Below are 20,288 nucleotides of genomic sequence, written 5' to 3'. Positions count from 1 at the left end.
TACTGTTGTCAAAGTGTACCCTGAGTCTCAGCCATCTGGATTACAGTCCAGGAAGGAATTATAAGTAACATGCTTTAAATAACTGTTGTATAGTGCTGCAAGAATTTTCCATGTAATAACAAACATCACATTTTATTGATTAGTTGAAGAGCTTGTTTTCTACACAGAAAATATATGTATGGCTCCCTTCTTGCTTTACAATACAAATAGCATGAGCTTTCACTTGCAAACTGGCAGACAGCCTTCACTTACAATAATCTTATACAGTAGTTGTTCTAATTATTATTGGCAAGATTTATTGTTATTTTAATAACTTTTAAAACTGCTTGTTAAGAGGGTGAGGAAAACTTAAGCCTAAGATTTGTTCTGTACAGGTTGTTACTTTGTCTAGTTTAGTGAGACCAATTAACGTTAATACTTATGTGCTTCTCTGCATCCAGCTTTTCTGCTCACATTATAAACAATTTTCCCCTCAAATCTAACTTAAAGTTTTTTTTCTTTTTTCTCTATGAGAAAAGTTCAGTTGTTTCTGGTTTTTTTTTTTTTTTTTACCTTTACTGATTTGCAAGAAATAGAACTTTCGCTTGGGCTCAAGTAGTCTTTAACTCAAATACTTTTGTGGTTGAAAGGATGACAGAGTGTGCTGAGACACCTCTGTCCTAATCCTGCCTCCTCCTGCATGAGGTACTTAACCTCCCTGTGTTCTATCTATAAAATACGTTTAATAATGCTTAATGGTTTTACTGCCCTTTGAAAACGCAAAGTGCTATGTGAGTGCCAATTACTTTTATTATGTTCCCTGATGGAAGGCCTCAACATATTTGTGTTAAATGGTTACTGCTAATGCACTTTCTGGAATAATCTTTGGTTAACAAAGTGCAACTACTGCAGAAAAACCCCTGTGTTTAAGTCAAGCCTGACACAGTGACAGGTGAGAGAAAGTCAGGACTTGGCAGCACTCAGCTTCACTGGGTATGTTTGTGTCCTGGCTCAGGATGGGCTTAGCCACAGCACTGCCCAGCTTGTCTTCTCTCCAAGGAGGAATTTTTGAGCTTCAGACATACAGCCTTACCATCCACCAGCATAGGACAGATCTTCAGGCAGTCAGATAAATCCTACAGAATAATTTGCTTGTGCTGCTCTTCAGAGAGAACTTGTGATGCCTAAAACTCACAGGAGCACTTCACAGCTATGGGCTGGTTCTCATGCTGAGTGTTCCCGCAGACCCCCAGGCAGGTCCATCTCCCTAGGAGCATTGCCAGCCAAGCTGGTTTTGTGCTGGAGAATTCTCATGTTTCTCTCAGGCAAGGCATCAGTATTTCATTAAAAAGTGGCAAGGATTTGTCAGGAGAAGAGAAGGTATGTCTGACCAGTGGCAATTTTCTGTCACTGCCTCTGACATGTTTTCATGGACCTAAATTCTAATTGCGCTTGGAGCAAAGTATTGCTTTGAGTATGCGAAATTCTACTTGCCTAACTTATTTACAAGCTTACTCTGGCATAGGAAACTTGAAATAAGACAGTATTTAGTATATCTGATGTAGACAGAGTCCACTTGATCATAGTTTAGACTGGTGTGTACCTGAGGAAAGATAGGTTCCTGTACTGATCAAGGAATTGGCTATTTGGACCAGGAATGGCCTCAGGAACCTTTTAAACTCCTCATTCTGAAAATATATGGACCGGACAGGTCTGAAAAAGCATGCACTTTTTGCACAAGCAGAAAGCGTTGAGTGAAGTAATGACAACTTTACATATTCCTGGAAAGGATCTGAAACTGTTCTCATTTACCTGAAAAACCCATTTCAGAATCATCAAATTGCAACTTTTAAGTGGAGGCAGAACAGACCAGCTCCTAGAAATAGGATCTGAAATACAAGTGAGAAATGTGAAACCCCTGCAGCATCTTGCTCCAGGGACAGTGTCAGGTGGGGAGTTTGGCTGGATGGTCTACCTGCCAAACTGTTAGGCAACTTTCCTAAGGCCAGCTCAGGGAGAGTGGAAACCTCCACTAGAGGTGAAGAGCAAAAGCTTGCTTGGTCTTGCCTTTCAGTATGAATACAGACTGTGAAAGCAGGGCCTCATGTTCCTTTTCACTTTTAGGGGTTTTGCCCAAAACCCCAAACATTCCTAACCGATATTAAATTTACCCCTGTAAGTTGTAATTTTTCTTTTTCAGAAAGATTTTAAAACCATTAGAGATGAAAATGTAAAAACATGAAGTACAATTTTCAAAAGGAATTAACAGTAATTAAAAGCAGATGCTGTTCTCTTTGATCTCAAGAAATTTAATTTAGAAAAAAGATTGTTTACCCTCAGACAAGACAGTGCGTAAGTTTGGATTGGTATGCTGCTATACTATAATTACACAGGCAGAAATAATAGAGAATTGTGAAAGAGCAGACAAAGTAGTTAGAGGCTCTTACAACCGTGCCACTTGCTTTGTGTTTGCCTTTCAGATTTCCTCCCAGGAGCTCAGTAAATTGTACCTAATTTTTTTCTGACCACACTTACAGAAACAAAAGCAATATCCTTAAAAAAAATGAAATAACAAAACTACTCTTCTAGCAAAATATTTGGATTGAAAATATTGAGGTTTAGAGATCTTTGATCTTCGGTCTTCAAAATAAGTCTTGATTTAAAACACTGGTGTTGTGTAAACAATTAAACCAATATGTCCGTGTCATACTGTAAGTGCCCTTAGGAGGAAGAACTTAATAAAAGTGTCTTATAATTTTGGTCTGAAGATCTGTGGAAAGAATTAGGAATGAGTAGCATTATAGACATAGCTGTGTGGATACTGAGGCTCAAAGAAAACAGTGTTTGTGGTTCTCTGATTCACTTGGCCTCAGAATTTGTTTTGCTCTGCTGTTGTTGTGTATAGACAAGGCTATAGTCAAGGTGTGGGTTTTAGCCACCTCTTAACTGAGAGGTTTAAGGGCTCAGCCTTAAAGGTTGAAGAGGCTGAGTGATGTGTGCAATTTCAGAACAGAATGTAATCTTATGTGCTAGATAACTGCATAGATGCAGTCTCACCACTCTCTTTAAAGTGGAGAGGTTGGGTACCAAGCTCGTGGCATTAAAACAGGCACAGATTTCACCACTCGATCAAACAGTGGTGACTGAGGTATTGGTCCTTCAGTGCGCTTTAGGTTAGGAGGAACAGATGTTTTTCCTCTCTATGGCTGTTTTTTCAAGAACAGAACTTGCCTAGGAATTATTTTGCTGTTTGCCTTTCATCGACTTAGATATTTTTCTACCGATACAAGCCTCTCTTTATTTTGTTGCTTTATTGGATGGTTGCTAGCAATTAGATTGCAGCACCCACCACTACTTTCTGCTGTCTTTGCCAACCTAATCAGCATTCTGTTCCAAATGTGGTTTATTACATGACTGTTACATGACTGAGATACTGTACTGAATGGTAAACAACAACCTTTTTCAGTGGTTGTTGCCACATTTCAAAACACTGCATTAAGATAGAAAAAAAGCCAGTGGTTTGTCTGGACACATTTAAGGCACAAAATTTAGGTGTTCCAATTTCCCACAACTTTTTTGTAGAGTTCAATATCCTGGTTTTTGCCATAGGAGGTATTATAAAATTTTCTGTTGCTGTTAAGTTAAAGACATAGTAGACAAGCTGGCAGGACGTTTAAGACTTTAGTGTTCAACATATTCATAAGTTTGCTGGAAAAAAAAGGTCTGAATAACAGTGATAAAATTATGGATGTTATTAAGTTGAATAACGTGATGAAGATAAGGGCAGACTGAAACAGTCCTGGTCTGTAAAAGAATATAGGTAAACTGGGAAATGCTCCAAGAGGGACAACATTGTTTCAAAGGTGAACAGAATAACTTTCATCTAAGGGATGGCTGAATATATTTATAATGTTTGGAAAAGAGAAGTGAGATGATGACCTAGGGAATGATGGAATCTCCCAATACAATAATTCGATTTTTCAAGAGATAGAGAGAAATGTTTGTTTATTTCAGAACAACAGGAGATTGTGATTTACCTGAATTTACCTAGTGTTAACTGAGAGTATGAAAGTTCCTACTGGAGACTACTGCTTCAGAGTATATAAAACATATCTGAAGTGCGTTAAATGCCAAATTGGTTCAGAAAGCACCTGGAGAAACTTGGAGGGAAAAATGTTATGGGACATCAATCACAAAAAGATAATTTACAGCTCTGCAAGTCTGAGCTGTATACCTCTGGAGCATGAGGAAACTTCCTGTAAAAGCCTATTTTTCCTGCTGTATTTTTGCCATAAACATCTGGTATCAATTTCTGTTGTAAATGGGATACTTTGATAGATGGAGGTTTGCTATTACTTTTAAAACTATTGCTTTCAAAATTATTTATTGCTTTTACTTTATTTTCCTTCAAAGCATCTGGAGACAGACTAATTCTTTATGACATGATAAAGTTTATTTTCTTGCAAAAATTGTTTGACATTAATCTTTTAGGTACACATCATGGTAATTAGGAGATACAGTATAAACATATAGGTTGGATTACAGTTGGATCACATGTAAAAAGAAGGGTTTCTTTCTAATTTTTTTTTCACATTTACTTAGCTGTTTTTGAGCAGTCTGAACACCCTGTAGTTGTGTCTTATTTGTAGAAACTGCAAAATTATGATAATGATCCTCAAATTTTAGTAAGTGCCAGTGGAGGACTTCCTGTTGAATGACTGAATGTACAATGTCACTGGATGTTGGGTCTCAGAGAATGGTAATTGCTATGGAAATTGTTTCTCATAAAATGGCTAGCTACTTATTTGATCAAAAGTCACTAAGGCAAATGATGAATTTATTATTTTCAAAAAGATTGGTAAAATTTCACACACACACACACACACACACCCCATGCATACATATAAATGAGTTGGTAGTGGTTATTTCAGAGAACTGAAGAGTGCACAATGTATGTTCCCTTAGCAATAAATGAAAATCATTTGAGCTTTGTTGTTCCTTACTGCAATCAAACAACTTTGAGCATAAACTACTTTTCTCAAGAGTGTATGCTTTACCAAATAATATTTCCAGTAGTCCTTGTGTTGCCCAGACTCCCAGGTTACAAAGATATTTGCTTATTTGTTTTGTAAATAGTTACTGTATTCCTTTTTTTTTTAAGATGGTGGGATCATACAATTTTGGATTGCCAAATCTAATGTCATGCTTGCCAAAGCAGGACTTTTTATAGCTTTTCCTCCATGGACCCACTCCTGCTATGGAGTGTAGCACTCATGAAGCAGCACATATTGCTGCTTTATACTAGAAAGGAAAATAACTTAATTTGAACATTACAGTTTTGCATTCTCCAGAGAAGTTTATTTGCCCCTTACTCCTAGCTGAATACACTAAAGATCATTCTAGCTTTTCAGAAATTCAGATTTCCATATTCCTACAAGAATTTCTGCTACATTTATAATGTTTGTTGTTGGCAATCACTCAGAAATGCTGTTAACTTATCTGTATTTGAAAAAAGAGGAACGTTCTAGGCATGGCTTTTGTCCTCTAAGCATCTTTCTCCTGCCAAACATATGATACACGTCAGATAGGATGGACTAGTGGCAATCTAGGTTACTGATGTTGATTGGTATAAGATCATTAGTCATTCTGGCATATGGAGTGAGATGTAGGTTACATCCAAACTGCATCCAAATTAGTTAATTTATCAACAATGAAGTGAATGTCTGTCTTCTTCCTTAAAGCACAGTAATAAAAAGTTTAGAATTAAAAAATACTGTCTGAATAATTTTCAAAACTTTCCAGCATTAAAAGAGTACTGAAATTTGAGAATTATGTGCACATCTACACATAATGTCAGCAACACTAAAGTGCAACATGCTCTACATGATTGACTGACTAATGATTTATTCATAATTTAATTTAAACTTCTGGTACACTATTCTGAATTAACTTTCTTGAACAAGAGTATGTCTTAAAAGAATTATTAGATCTTGGTTAATGTTTCAAATGAAAGCAAATCCAAGGAAATTTAATGTGATGCTTAGGTAATAACTACTTTTGTTGCTAACAATGCCCCCTAATTTGCAGTCTGACTTGAAGCCAATCTAGCTGCCAACATGGGCTTCTCTCTGTTATGCCATTACCTTCTGTAATGCTATTCTCTTTTTCTTTGGATCTTTATCCATTGCAGTCCTTCAACCCCTCTAGACTATTTAGCTTCACAAAGAGTAACTAAATTCCTCTGACTCTTCACCAGAGGGCATATTTTTCAATGCCTTATTCATTTTGATCTTTCTCTACCTTTCTGTCTAACCTCTCATCCCACTTGCAGGATGGTTATCAGATTCAGGTAACACCGAGATAATTCAACTTTCTTCTGCTCTCAGACTTTTTATAAAGTTCATTGTCTTCATTAGATGTTTCCTAAATGCCAACAGGATGTCTGAACTATTACTTCTGTTTTTTCCATGTCATCATTAAAAATTGTTTGTGGTAAAGAAGTAAATTGTATGTCCTTCCTTTAGAAATACTTCAATTCAGTTCATATCCTTTTGCCATACTGGAATATGAAATTTAAAATATTTTCATTCAGTGAATGTGGTTCATGGTTTTACAGTATTAGTTATCTTACAGAACTTTATTTCATCAAATCTATTATTTTATAGAATTTTATTTTATATGGTTTGAGTTGGAAGGGACCTTAGAGATGACCCAGTTCCATCCAACCCCCTTGCCATGGGCAGGGACACCTTCCATTAGACCAGGTTGTTCAAAATCCCCTCCATCCTGGCATTGAACACTTCCAGGTATGGGGATCCACAGCTTCTCTGGGCGGGACATTCAGTTTTACCAACTAAACAAACTAGCTAGTTTTATCAACAACAAGATAATAAATTTAAAATGTCACCTAAAAAGCCATCAAGGCAATTATTATGTAGTGTCCTTTTAAGGCAATACTTAATAGGAAACCTGGTATTTATTATTTGTTCCCCATATAAAGACATTTTCTTTCTGCCAGTTTTGTGCTTGAGTGCTGTAACCAATGCTTTGTAGTTAAGAATGTTGCTCTTTTAAGTTTCAGCTCTATTGTTCAGGCTACTTGGTGACTCAGACAAGTGCCATTTCATCAGTCTTTGAAGTCTGGAAATAATTTTTTGTACTTGGTAATAAAGGAAAAATACAGGAAAAAGCAATTATTTATTTCCTCTATTGTTACCACACCCATAAAAACAGCAGGTATTGCAACTGCCTGAATTCACTTCTAATGATCAATAGGTGGGTTTTATTTCAAACGTGTCAGAGCTGTTTCCTTCTATTGGATGATTTCTTATCAATAGATTAATTGGCTCTCTCAGATATTTTCATTAAATATAATTATATGAAAAACTGTTTTACCAGATGTAACAGTATTTTCTAGGTTATTGTGAACTGCATTTTGTTTATTCTCTACCTCTCTCTTATTTGAAAAACATATTTCTTGGCACATCATTTGACTTTTAAAATATATGCCTTTTTTCTTCCTTTTTCTCAAGATAATATTCAAGTGTATGTCAGGTATATTCCTCAAAATTGACTCAGTATATACCTTCAGAAAGAGCACACACAGAAGGAAAATCCCTGCTATTTTAGGGCTGGTAAGGCAGTTTACCATGTATTCTGTATTCTGAAGATCAGTATAAATCATTACAATTGCCCCAAAAAATAATGACAAGGTTCAGTAATGTTTTTCACTTGTAACACTGAGTAAAAGATAAATAAGACCTATTTTAAGGCAACTTCTGCACATTTTATTTTAGGAAGTTCGTTTTAATTTCAAGGAATAACTTACGCAAGATCTAATAAATCGTATTACGCAATACGTATTATTCTCCACTTCTGTTATATTTCTGGATTGAAAAAAAACATTCATGAAGAATGAGAATTCAAAAGAGACTATAATTCAATCTCTTGCATGAAATGAACACAGGGAGGACCACTGTGATTATGGTTACATGTGTACCTTCACATTATTCTTTCTTTTTAGTTTCTTGTAGTATGGTTATAAGCCATTTCTTGTTTGCATTCATTGTTTTTAAACAATGTTTAAATACAAAGTACTCACTTCCTCCATGTTCTGTAGTCCACTAGGAATATAAACAGGTGTTTCATCAGTGAATTCTGACCACAAATATCAGCATCTGCTCCATAGTTTGTTTGATGCTCTTTGGTCCCTCTTCCACACACGTATCACACTTTCAGCAGAGTGAATTGTCATGAGTCTGTGAAATAGCATTCCACCAAGAGAATTGGTCTAGGGTTAGCTGATTAGAGCTGTCACTTCATTTTATAGCAGGCATTTTTCCATTTTGCCTCATGCCCCAGGCAGCGTGGTGCTGGAGCAGACAGATGCCCCTTTTTCTGCGGCATGTACCTGGATTCCCATGCCCATGGCAACAGGTTTGGGAATGGAGATGCTGTCCAGGCTCTTGCCCTGATTTCTGGGAAGAGTTCAGCCAGCACAAAAACAGTAGGCTAGAAAGTTCTGACTGTTCTGACTAAAACTGGGAACCCTGGTGCACAAAACTCATCCCAAAATATGAAGAGAACAAATGTCAGTTCTATTGCTCTTTTTGGTTATCCAGCTCTGAAGCACTTTTTAACCTAATTCTCTGAATAATGTTATTCCACTTACAAAACTGGAGTGTTTTTACTGTCTCCTGTTTATTCTTTCAGGATTTGTGGATTTAACACTCCATGATCAGGTCCATCTACTGGAATGTGCCTGGTTAGAGATACTGATGATCGGCTTAGTCTGGCGCTCCATGGAACACCCAGGAAAGCTTTTGTTTGCACCTAACCTGTTACTGGACAGGTCAGTCTGCATGTTGCTTTGAATTATTTAAGTTAATTTATTTCTGCTGCAATCAGATTAATTTTTAGCATGATATCATCTCACCAATACTACAATTTGACTGTACATCATATGTCAAGCAGGCTTATGGTAGGTGAGACTGGAAAACCAATGCTCAGGAATGTGATACTGGTCATTTATTAGACAAGTAACACACCTGAGATTCATCTGCTGCTTGAAGTACTTTCTTTCAAAGGCAGCAGTATATTTATCTTATAATCTGTACTGTTTGTTGCAGAAGTAACTGAAATGAAAAACTGAACACTTCATTTAGTTCAGATAGTTATTTTTGTTTATTTAAAATCCACATAGTTTTTCTTAGAATGATTTTTTCCAAGCAGCCAGACAACAATTTGGAAGAAAATCCTCGTAGAATCTCAAGTGTAGTTTTATTTATTTATAGAGAATATATTAAGTTTGGGGTTTTTTTTCCTCATGAAAACTGGAGACAAATATGTCAAACATATACTTGCTCCCTTCACTAAGCTTTTTTTTTTTTAGCCAGTCTTGCTAATATGCTAAGTATTTCTGAGAGAAAAAAATATTCATCTGTACTCTATGGCAATATCCTGGATTTTAGCTGGCAGGCTTCATGTTAAAAGCAAGAAGACTGATAATTTAAAATATATTTTGTACTATCTTAATGTAAATTTAAGCTCTCTTTTCCTAGTTATGTGAAAAGTTTCATGAAAAATCTCAATTAAATTTTCAGACAAAATTTCTAAGGATAGAGTAATCTTAGCTATTGGTGATCCTTTTAGTTGAAGACTACTGCCCACACAGCAGAGCAGGCAGGGGAGAGGTGCTGTGCACAGAGGTCACTTCAGGGCAGACTTTGGCATCTAGGCCTAAACTGGAAGTGGCAGAAGAACCAAACTGAGATGGAGTACACAGAGCAGCAGCTAAGAGCTGGGCAAGCTCCTGACCTCATCAGGTAGCTGCCAAGGCAGAGGGGTGGCAATAGAATGTCAAGGGGAGTGCCCTCAGCTACTGCAGCTACCAGGTGTGTAAATTAATCAAAATTCTCATTAGCAGAAAAATGTCTTACGATCAGCTTGCTCTGTTGACTGAGTTGGGTACTGAGGGTGGGGTACTGAGTTTCCATGGTTGCATTCATGCAGTGTTAATCCTTTGATTCCCTGCCCTCTATTTGCACACACCCCCCCAGACTTACTTTTAGCATTTTAGTAAAATACAAATGATAACACCTAACAGGATAAAACATAGTATTTCCCAGTAATAGAGAAATGTTTATTGCCTTAGGAAAAACCCTATTCCACTTGTGTAAGCACAATGATCTGTGAGCTGTGGAACTAGATAAGTATAAAATACATTCTCATTTTACGTACAGAAAATATATGCTTGTCTAAATGTAAGTATAGTCTTCACAAAAAGCTGCAACAGTTTTGAAATAATTTTGAAATTTTGGTCTTCTTCAACTTAAAATCCACATGCTCTCACTAAAATGGAGTTTGAGCACTTGATTCACACTATAGAAAACCATTGCATGCAACTAGAACCACTTCAGGGCTCTTTGTTTTCTAAGTTTCAATTGAGACCGTAAAAATGTAGATCTATTACATCTTCTAATTTTCAAATAATAAGAAGAATGTTTCTAAGTAATCATATACTTGCCTCACTCCATTTGGTAGGGATATTTGCAGAAAGTAAAATAAGAAATTACTTGACTCTGGTAAGCAGTGATATGCTAATCAGTTAAATAACTCTTAATTTTCTTCTTAATTATTACTAAAAATATTTTGATGTGTTAATTTGATTTGGGCAAATTGGCTTTTAAGAATGTTATAGAGAAAAAAATCTGTTGTTTGTCAGGTTTCAAAGGGCAGGACAGACACTGATGCAAAGCCTGTTTCTCTCAATGAAGTCCTTCCACCGCATCAAATAGTCATAGAACCATAAAATGGTTTGGGTTGGAAGGGACCTTAAAGATCATGAGTGCCAACCCCCCTTCCATGGGCAGGGACACCTTTCACTTGAGCACATTTCTCAGAATCCCATCCAACACTTGTATATTTAGTGAAAACTTCTATTGTTAATACAGAGTTTTACCACACTGTCTATGCCTCTAGATCTCTGTGGTCATTCTGTTGCAGACATCCTGTCTGATTTGAGCACTCCTTTCATTTTAGCATTCAGGCTTATCCTGATTCTAACAGATTCTTTCTGTCAAGGATCTTTGATATAGGTAGTCATTTGTATACATCTGTTCCTAAAGCTTAGGTCACACCAAATTTTATTATACAACTTTTCTTGCCCTTTGGCTAGATAAATACAGTCTTGTCTTGTTAAAATCTATCTGAAATGTCATAAAAATAACCTTTCAGCTTTGCTGTTTTTTGAAAAAAATGTGATCTTTCTTCTCCCAACTCACTCCTCCTACTTGGGTCATATTAGACATATGCTTGTCTTGTCTCTGAAGATCTTTTGGAAACTGTCTTTTCTAATTCTATGTGAGTCAACCAGTTACATTTTTAAATAAATACTTCTTCAACTTTCCTTTGCGACAATTCACACTTGGAAGACTTCTTGAAAAAAATCTGTAAAGCAGACCCTAGTTAATAATTCTATGTTGCTTTTTAAAATTTTTCTTTGCCTGTAAGAAAATAATTACATAACAATTAAATTGACAGGATGTGTAGACTTCTGTCTTCTGTATGGATGAATATAATTGCATTATCTGTTTTTCTTCCCAGTCTGCATTGTATTAGACAGTGCATTTTGTGAGATAAAGCATCCTTTCTTATTCTGTTAATGCATTACCCAAATACTCGAGTCTTGGTTCAGAATTTTAACAGTCTGCCAGTTACGTAGGACTAGTAGACTTTTACAGTGTACAACTACTGCTATTAAAATGCTCAAATGACAATAATTATAGATTAGAAAAACAGGCTCAATCAGGAAATAAAATGGCAAACTCACAGTGTTATCAATTAATGTAGAGTACTTACTGAAATAAAATAATAAATTCAAGATTTTATATTCTGTTTTTGAAAATTAGTATATTGTATAAGGCAAATTTAGAAGTAAAGGCTTAGGTTTCTAGTAGGACAAACCAGATGTTTCCTGTCTGGAGGGTACCCAAGAAACTAGGCCTTAAAAATGTCACTAGACCAATGTTGGAATTTGTCAGGCCTGACAGTAGACTGTTTATAATTTTGAAGAAAATGTAATGTTTCTTCAGGAATAGGAAAGTAATATTTTACTTTATTTTGAAAGGCTTAGTTGCATTCAGATATCATGCTGATCCCAGGTTACTCAGAGGCTTGAAACATAATTAAAGAAACTCATGATAGAAATAGCTGGATTTCTGAATCTCACTTGAAACATTCTCAGTTTCAGCAAAATGGGAAATGCAGTGCTGCATTTTAAAAAGGAAGCCTGGTGACCACAGTAAAGAAGCTGATGGGATGCCATCTAAAGAAGAGAATTGGCTGAAATTGAATGAAAATGACATAGTGATAAAGAGTCACTGTGCATTTTGTAAAAGGGAGCCACAAATACCTTGAAGTCCTTTAAGAAATTAACATGCAAGGAGATGATGGACATCTTGTTGAATTTCCAAAAAGTATTAAACAAGTTCCAAATTTTATGTAGACAAATGTGATGGAATGTATATAGGAGAATAATAATTCTGATCTTCCTAAACAGCATTCTGAGTTGGTCTTTCCATCTCATTGTTACCAGCAATTAATTCTATAGAACCAGCAGTTCTTTGCTTGTCAGTAGTCAGAGACTGCAGCCCAGAGAATGTTTACAACAGGAATAATACAGAATAATAATATTATTCTGCATTATTCCTGTTGTAAACATGAAATAATACAGATCATTGTCATTCCTCTGTTTAATTCTGTGCTTCATCTGTGCTTAGAAAACTGTGCCTTTCTGATTTTCTTTGTCTTGACAGTAATATTGAAAGAATTGGAGAGGTACCTGGAGGTGTTGTACAGACAATTAAATAGAGATACAAGCTTTGCTACAAAGACTAACTAAATGGACTGACTTCTCTGCCTGTGATACTCATTAGAAGAATGGGAACAAAATAAAGATGATAGGATTTGTATAAAGTCATGAGCACATTGAGAAGATGTGTGGCAATCCACAAGTTTTATCTCTTCCAGCCCAGCACTAGAGGTAGTCACTTGAAACCAGCAGATCCAAATGCCTGTGTGCTTAGCTCACAGCTAAATATACCTTTGGTATAAGACAGTATGGCTGTCTTCATGGTATTTTCTACTGTTATTTTCTTATCACGGTTGTAAAAAATCTCTCGTAGCAAAAAAATCTGTCTAGGGACTTATAAAATTTCAGTTCAATACAGTCAGTATTTTGGTGTTTCTGTCAGGTTTTTTGCTTCTTTTTATGGAGAAAGCTAATCTGTTTTTCAGGGTTCATTTTAATCTGGAAACTTACTTCCGCTTTCAGTGCTTGATGGAGATTTTTATTCTCTCTAAATAGAAGAATTTATCTTTTACTGACTTTTGTATTGAGCAATGGCAGGAGACTGTGGATCTCTCTAAACTGCAACTAACACAAATAGCAAAAAAACTTTACAGCATTCACTGTGTGACAGGGTGGCTGATCAATTTACTGCTTTCATGGCTCTTTTTCTGAACTTTTCTCGCTATATCTGAAAAGAATCTTTTACATTCTTTATGTAAATATTTTGGTAGAGATAAAATTAGATACAATAGAAGAGCATCAAGATGAAATCTGAGTATGTTTTTCTAGTCTCTCAACTTGTAAAATGTTCCAAATGTCTGAGGACACCACACTTGTCTGTCACTTGAGTAAATGCATGACATTTCATGTGAAATTGTGGATGCATTAGTTACCATTGATTTATTAGAAAAATTGAAGCAAAGTGATCCCAAGTGCTTGATTCAGAATGCTTCCTTAGTGACTTTCTGCTTGTATTTATTTCAAAAGGGAAAAGTCCATAGGAAACAAGTGTATCCTGATTTGTCCTTCAAAATGGATTTGAAAAGCAATTGTACATTTACTTTTCATCACATCTTTAATAGCAATAGATTCCATCCAGAAAACCCAGCTCAAAAAATCATCTTGTCATTAGGCACTTGCTTGATAGAGCTGAATGTATTGACTTGTAGACAGTTAAGGAATCTCTTGAAATAATTAAGTTTCTCTTTCATCTTTCACTGTATGGTTGAATTTTGAGATGTGTTGTTATACTGCAGACCCTGCAGAATAAAAAAAAAATGATACTATTACAAAAAACAAAATTATAAACTTAAAAGAATGAAAAATTATTGTCTCTTTATTGTGAATCAGTTTTTACTGTCTTTTTGGGCAAAATTCAAAGACTACCCAATTCTGTAACTCAAACAACTTAAATGTAAAATAAGGACAATCTTCCAGAGTCTGGAGAAGTGCTGGGTAATGCTCAAAGTGATGAATTCTAAAAAAAAGATAAAAAAAGGAAGCTCCCTCTCATTATGATCTCCACATATTCACAGTTTTCAGCTGATAGATTCCCTGGGGGACTTGTAGGCACAGAAAAGAAGTTTTTAAAGAAAATGAAATAATTCTGGGTTCAAGATAGTCCCTACACAAATTATGAGATTACTTGTTCATCTAGTAACCCTGACCTTGGGAGCTCAGGCCCCAGTTCTAGGTCACATTGTACTGTGATGCTGTTAATTCCAAAATCAAACTTTCTTTGCATTTCTGATATGGAGAGAATTTTGAAATGTTTTTTGGCTTTATGGTGACTCAGACTGACTATAAATTAAACTGAAAAAGACCCTCCTGTAAATCAGAATAACTTTTCTTTGACCAATTTTTTATTTTAGCTTTATTATTCCCAAATGGAGAGCCTTCATAATAATTTTCTAATCTAAATGTCTTAAATGTGACCAAAGAATAATTAGTTTTCTTAGAACTATCATAGCAGCGTTTTGGGGATTTTTCCTACCTGGCATATTTGTAGACCCATTTCACATTATATTTTACAAAGAGAAAAATCTTTTAAAGGTACTTAGTAGCTAATTGTCTCTGTGTTTCAGACCTGATTAACCACTGCTCAAATGTGCAGAGCACTACTCTTACCCTATTTGCCTAGCTGGATGATCCTCTGGTCATCTAGTCAGGGAAGACACTTGGTTGGCCACCTGGCTCTGAGGGCAAATGGCCAAACCTGTGGGAGCCCATGTGGTCCATTCCATGGGAGCTGCTGAGGAGAAAGGGCTTGAGGCAGAATGGGCAGATCCTGCAGGGCAACAACTGGTTGCACAGCTGATATCGATGGCATGGATTCAACTTCCTCATCATGGAACCTGCTGTGAGAATCAAGAATGCCAAGGAAGAGATGAGATACATGCCGTAAAGTGGGGCAAAATCATGATTTCCACAGACTGGCCAACATGGTGAAGGAGCTTTAAACCAGGATGATGTGGACAGTAAAGACATAATAACAAAACCTATTAGTAGGAAACCTCCCTAAGTGAATGCAGATAAATACAGAATTGCCTCCAGAACACCATGGTGGAGGAAACTCCATAAACTTTCTGAGAATTCAGCACAACTAGGTGCCCTCTGAGCCAGCAGACTGCCCTCCCAGACTGCCTTAGGAAAAGCTTTAGCAGCATCTAGAAGTAGGTGATGCTCTCTCACTGCTCAGACATGCTGTGGCCAATCTGGAGTGCTGTGTCCAGTTCTGAGTTACCCTACCCAAGACAGACATGTACATACTGGACTGAGGCCAGTGACAGGCCTCAAAGAGTGGACTGGAACAACTTTCATAGCAAGGAGAATCTGAGAAGACTCAGGTCTGATAAATATCTGATGGAGAGGCGAAGTAAAGAAGGCAGTGGAAGATTCTTCTCAGTGACAGGACAAGAGGTTTTGGAGTCTCAGTCCTTGGAGATACTGAAAACCCAGCAATATATAGGCTTGAGCAGGGCCACTGAACTAGATTATTTCCAGATAATTCATGCAACATCAGCAGCTCTGGTAATCTGTGACTAACTCTAGGTGAAAATAACTTCAAAATGGATAATATATATATTTTTTCTCTTTTTTATTGATAAATGTGCTACTTCATATTTATTGCATATATTTTGCAATGATGACTTCTAAATATTGGACTAGTTTTATAAATTTTGAATATGTTTTAGCCAGCAATTGACCCAAATCTTTTTTCTTAAGCTGATATTGAATAAGAAACAATGGGCTCTTAACAGCACGCTCTGGAAGAACAGGCTATAATACCAGCCATTGACTGTAGTCAGTGAAGTTCCCCAGGGTGTGTTAATTGAAAACCAGTATTCAGGGAGAAATGGGATGAGCTAAAGATGTTGCTACCTCTGAAGGCTTATGAACAAGTCAATTAAAAAATCCCCTAATCCCCAAACCAAAAACCACATGGAAAACAACAAAACCAAACTGTAGAACAAGACCTGCATATAATTAATTTGTCCCTTTCCATAGCTCACACCTTCATGATCACCTACCACTTATTGTTTGATTTGTGTGAAGGTGCAAGCTAGCTTGATGTGATCAAAACAACATTTTTTCCAAAGCAAAATGATATCTAACCTCCTGGATAATGACAGAATAATAAGCATTTCTCTTTATCAGCAGGATTCACATCTGACACTTTGATTTAGTTTACACTTGGTAGTTTCTGCTTTTCTCTTTGATTCCTGTTCTTTTCAGATTGTTTTTTGTTCTAGAGCTTTGGGGTTATTTCTTGAAAAGTAGATATTAATTTTTAATCTAATTACTTTTTTACTTTTTTTTTAATTTTGATTTTTAAAATTTTTTTTCTGCTTACTTTTCCCCAAACTTTTTCCACAATCCCTTGGTGTTACTGATTAAATGCAGGATGGTCTGAAGTAAAATTTCTCTGCTGATAACAATTTTCTCATCTTTTAATGACTGATAAGGCACAGCATTGAGAAAAGGTGGAATCCTCTGTTAGTTAAATAGCCCTATAATACCTGTCTGGCAGTATTTAAGGCATCCAAGTAGATGTTCTTGATTTGGTCTTAAATCCTTGCAGATGGAGCTTTCCTGACATCCCACCTCCTTAAGCTGTTTTAGTGCATTGCTTCACATAGGAGTAGAAAGCTTCTACCAACGTCTATTAATAGAACTAGTTTATTTAGAATACATTAATGTATATAAAGATCCTCTCTTGTTTGGAAGTCTGTGCACAGACTTACTGTTCTCCTGTGTCAGAGCATGGGCATTTGAGTTAAATCTGTGAATGCCCTCCTTTCTAACTGGGAATGTGAATGTTATCCTTGCAGTTTTCCTCTCCCCTGTTTCCTAACCTACCTTTAGGCTTATGAACACATCCAAGCCTTATTTAGATGCTTCATCATGAAGTTACTAGGTCTACTTTTGAAGCTGATATTCCTGTCCTGGCCTTGTACATCCCATCTGTTCTTGGCAGTCCCTTTTCATCAAGTGAAGTACCATGGTAGAGGAAGACAGAGAGATAACAGAGTCAGACTTTGTTTTGGTGGTGCATCTGTCTTTAGCATTTCCCTTTTAATTAAAAGTTTGATGAGAACATCCATTGAATCCTTGAGTCCCTGTTCTCTTCATCCAAGCACCCTTCATTATTAATTTTTACTTGATCTTGTGTTTCTGTTAAAGGCATTCCTGCTGCCTAGGTTTTTCCCAAGACTTGAATAAAATTTAGATTCTTATTCCTACAATACAGTGGAATAGCCCTGGTACTGATACCACTATCACTGGTAGTGTAGGCATTAGAGGGAGGGAAGCCATTATCCTCCTTTTATGTGGCACTCATTATCTGGAATATCAAATCCAGTTATTACAGGAAATATATTAATAAACATCAGTAAACATAGTGGAGAGCCACCAAGGCCAGACCTCATGCCTTGTGGCTGGAAGAAATGGATTTGTTTGGCCTGGAGGAGAAAGGGCTTTTAAGTCTGCATAACCTACAGTCTACAAGGAGGTTATCAAGGCTCTTTATTATAATGCCTGATGGGAGATTGAGAAACGGGAGTAATAAAATGAAGCAGAGAAGGTTTTGACTGGATGTAGGGGAGGCAGAAAACATGATGATGAAAGTAATTAAGCTGAGAGAGGTTGTGCAGTCTCCATCCTTGGAGGTTTTCAAGACCAGCATTGCATAAAGCCTTGAGTGAACTGACACCACCTTGAGAGGGAGGCTGGACTAAAGTCATTCTGAATTGCCCTCTGGCCTGGATGGTGCTGTGATTCTATAGACCTACTAAAGTTAATACACACAGTACTTTTATGCAGCCACTTAAGACCTTTAATTCAAACGATTTAACTTTCCTAAACGTTCCCCAATAGCCAAATTTAAAGGATTCTTCTGAGAATACACTGTGATGCTGTGCAGTAAACAAGCTTTTGTTGTCTTCTCTTCAGTAAGATGAGAGTACACAAAGACAACACCAAGATGCTAGGATAAAGATAATTGTTGAATCTATTGCTAATTTGTCCTTCAGGAAAGTTCTCTAGGCTTTCCCTATCAACTGAACACATAACTGTGAAGATGTGATGGTATTATCAGCTTATGCTAGAAAGTTAGAAGGCAATTCAGGAGAACTGGAGATTCCAGTTCCAGATAGTTTCTTGTTGATCCACAAATAAAATAATTGTTGTAGCCTAAAGAATAGTAAAAAATTTAATAGAACCCGATATAGTAAAGATACTTAGCTCCTGCAGTTCCCATTGATGTCAATAGAGTTGGATCTGCTTCCTACCTCTGAAAATAAAGCAGAAATTTCTAGGCCATTCCATGCACTTGTGAATACCTAAGGCTGGGTATATAACTTCACCTAAAGTACATTACCTACATTACCTAAAGAGGTACTCTACTCTTTTTTTGGTTTTTTTTTCTTCTTATGGAGTAGCCTGGTCTTTCACACACACAGCAGATAGCAAAACAAAAGAGATTAGGAAAAATTTAGAATCTCTTAAATTTACATAATTTTTATTAATCCTGTATCATGCTAGTTCAGTTGATGGGAAAGAGGCGCACATGTTGGTTCAAGCACATGGAATATGTGTTGCTGGATTAGGGGTTTTTGTCCAGAGGTCATACTCGTCAGCCAGAGAATCATGATTGGAATACTGATTATGTAAACTGCAGCCTATTCAACTATTTTTCTAGGAGGTTGGGAATAATTCTTACTTGCTATCAAAATGTCCGTCTCAGCAGGCACCATAAGTCATGTTAAATAGTCTGATTTTACAAATAACTTCCTGTTTCTTTTTTTTCCTCTGATGGTAGACATGCAAATTTTGCAATTTGTTCAGACTGTGTAATATTTTGAAAAGCTTTGAATGCTGGCTGCAGTAGTTTTGTGGATTCTAGGAACGAAATAAATATCTCAATCAGGCATGAAAATGTGGGGATTTTTTTAATATGGGTCATTTTTTTTATCCACAGAAGCTTTTTCTTTCTGCAAAATCCTGAAATACTAAATTCTTAAACAAATTTTTTTTTGGGCATTATTTAAGTTTATGCAAAACTATTAAAGGATTCTAGTCCTCTGTGCTAAACTCTACAGAGAGGAAATTAATCTTTCTATAGTTGTGGGCAAATATATTGTATCAGAAGCATTGAAACTTGTCCTGATGGCTTGGAGAGTGCAAAGAGGTTTCTCAGTCTGCAATCAGAAGGGAAGATGTCTTCTTTGTCTGAGGCTCTGGTGTTCAGACATCAGCTAGAGGTTCTCAACAGCACATCTGTGTTCAGACCTGAGGCAGGTATCTCTGTCCGGGCAGGTTTCTTGTGACAGTGAAATTAGGACATGCTCAATCTTTTTAATGTTATAAATCATAGTCTGTTCATTTGAAATTTCTTGTGTATTTTCCTGTAGCAATTATCTTCTTAATTTTGTTGATGAAAGTCATATCTAAAAAGTATTATATTTCCAAACAGCAGATTGGATCATTCATTAAGTCTTACATATTAAAATTTCACTCAGGAAGGCCTAATAGAAGTAAAAGTAGGTAGTTCTTGTAAAGGGTAGCAATGAAAATGACCAAAAGATCTGCAGACTAAATTTTCACAAGAAATAATTACAATCTGCATTAATTCTCCAGCTGCAGGTTGAGTGGGCAAGATGAGAATTAGTGAGTGGGAATGCCTTGCACTGTGAGCAGAAGGAGATGGTTAATTGCCATTACTAATGAACGCTTTGAGATGTTCCAAACTTCAGCTTTGTTTAATGCTGCAATGTAAAAAGTTACACGATATATGGAGTGATCTGATAGTTTTAATCAGTCATACAGACATGATTTTGGACTCTTAGGTCCTTCTTGAGCTCATGAATAAGTTTGTTCTTTAAGGAGAGATTATGTTGCCATTGAACATCGAGAGAAGTGTGTTGGAACATTAAAGGTTGCTCGGGCAGCTAGAAACAAG

At 36.4% G+C, this 20,288-nt stretch overlaps 1 protein-coding gene across 1 annotated transcript in view; it reads left to right on the top strand.

Annotated features, from left to right (window-relative positions):
• ESR1 (estrogen receptor 1) overlaps positions 1–20,288 on the top strand; it is a 180,218-nt gene that overhangs the window by 147,017 nt on the left and 12,913 nt on the right. Inside the window, 1 exon segment of the mRNA XM_071435510.1 lies at positions 8,692–8,830. Within this exon segment, the coding sequence (XP_071291611.1) occupies positions 8,692–8,830 (139 nt within the window).

This window comes from Agelaius tricolor, unplaced genomic scaffold (assembly GCF_023055355.1).
Source record: "Agelaius tricolor isolate 1412-34295 unplaced genomic scaffold, bAgeTri1.0.p SCAF_1, whole genome shotgun sequence".
In the NCBI taxonomy this organism is placed as follows: Eukaryota; Metazoa; Chordata; class Aves; order Passeriformes; family Icteridae; genus Agelaius; species Agelaius tricolor.
The sequence above is the reverse complement of the archived record's forward strand: the minus strand, read 5'-3'. Positions and strand labels throughout refer to the sequence as shown.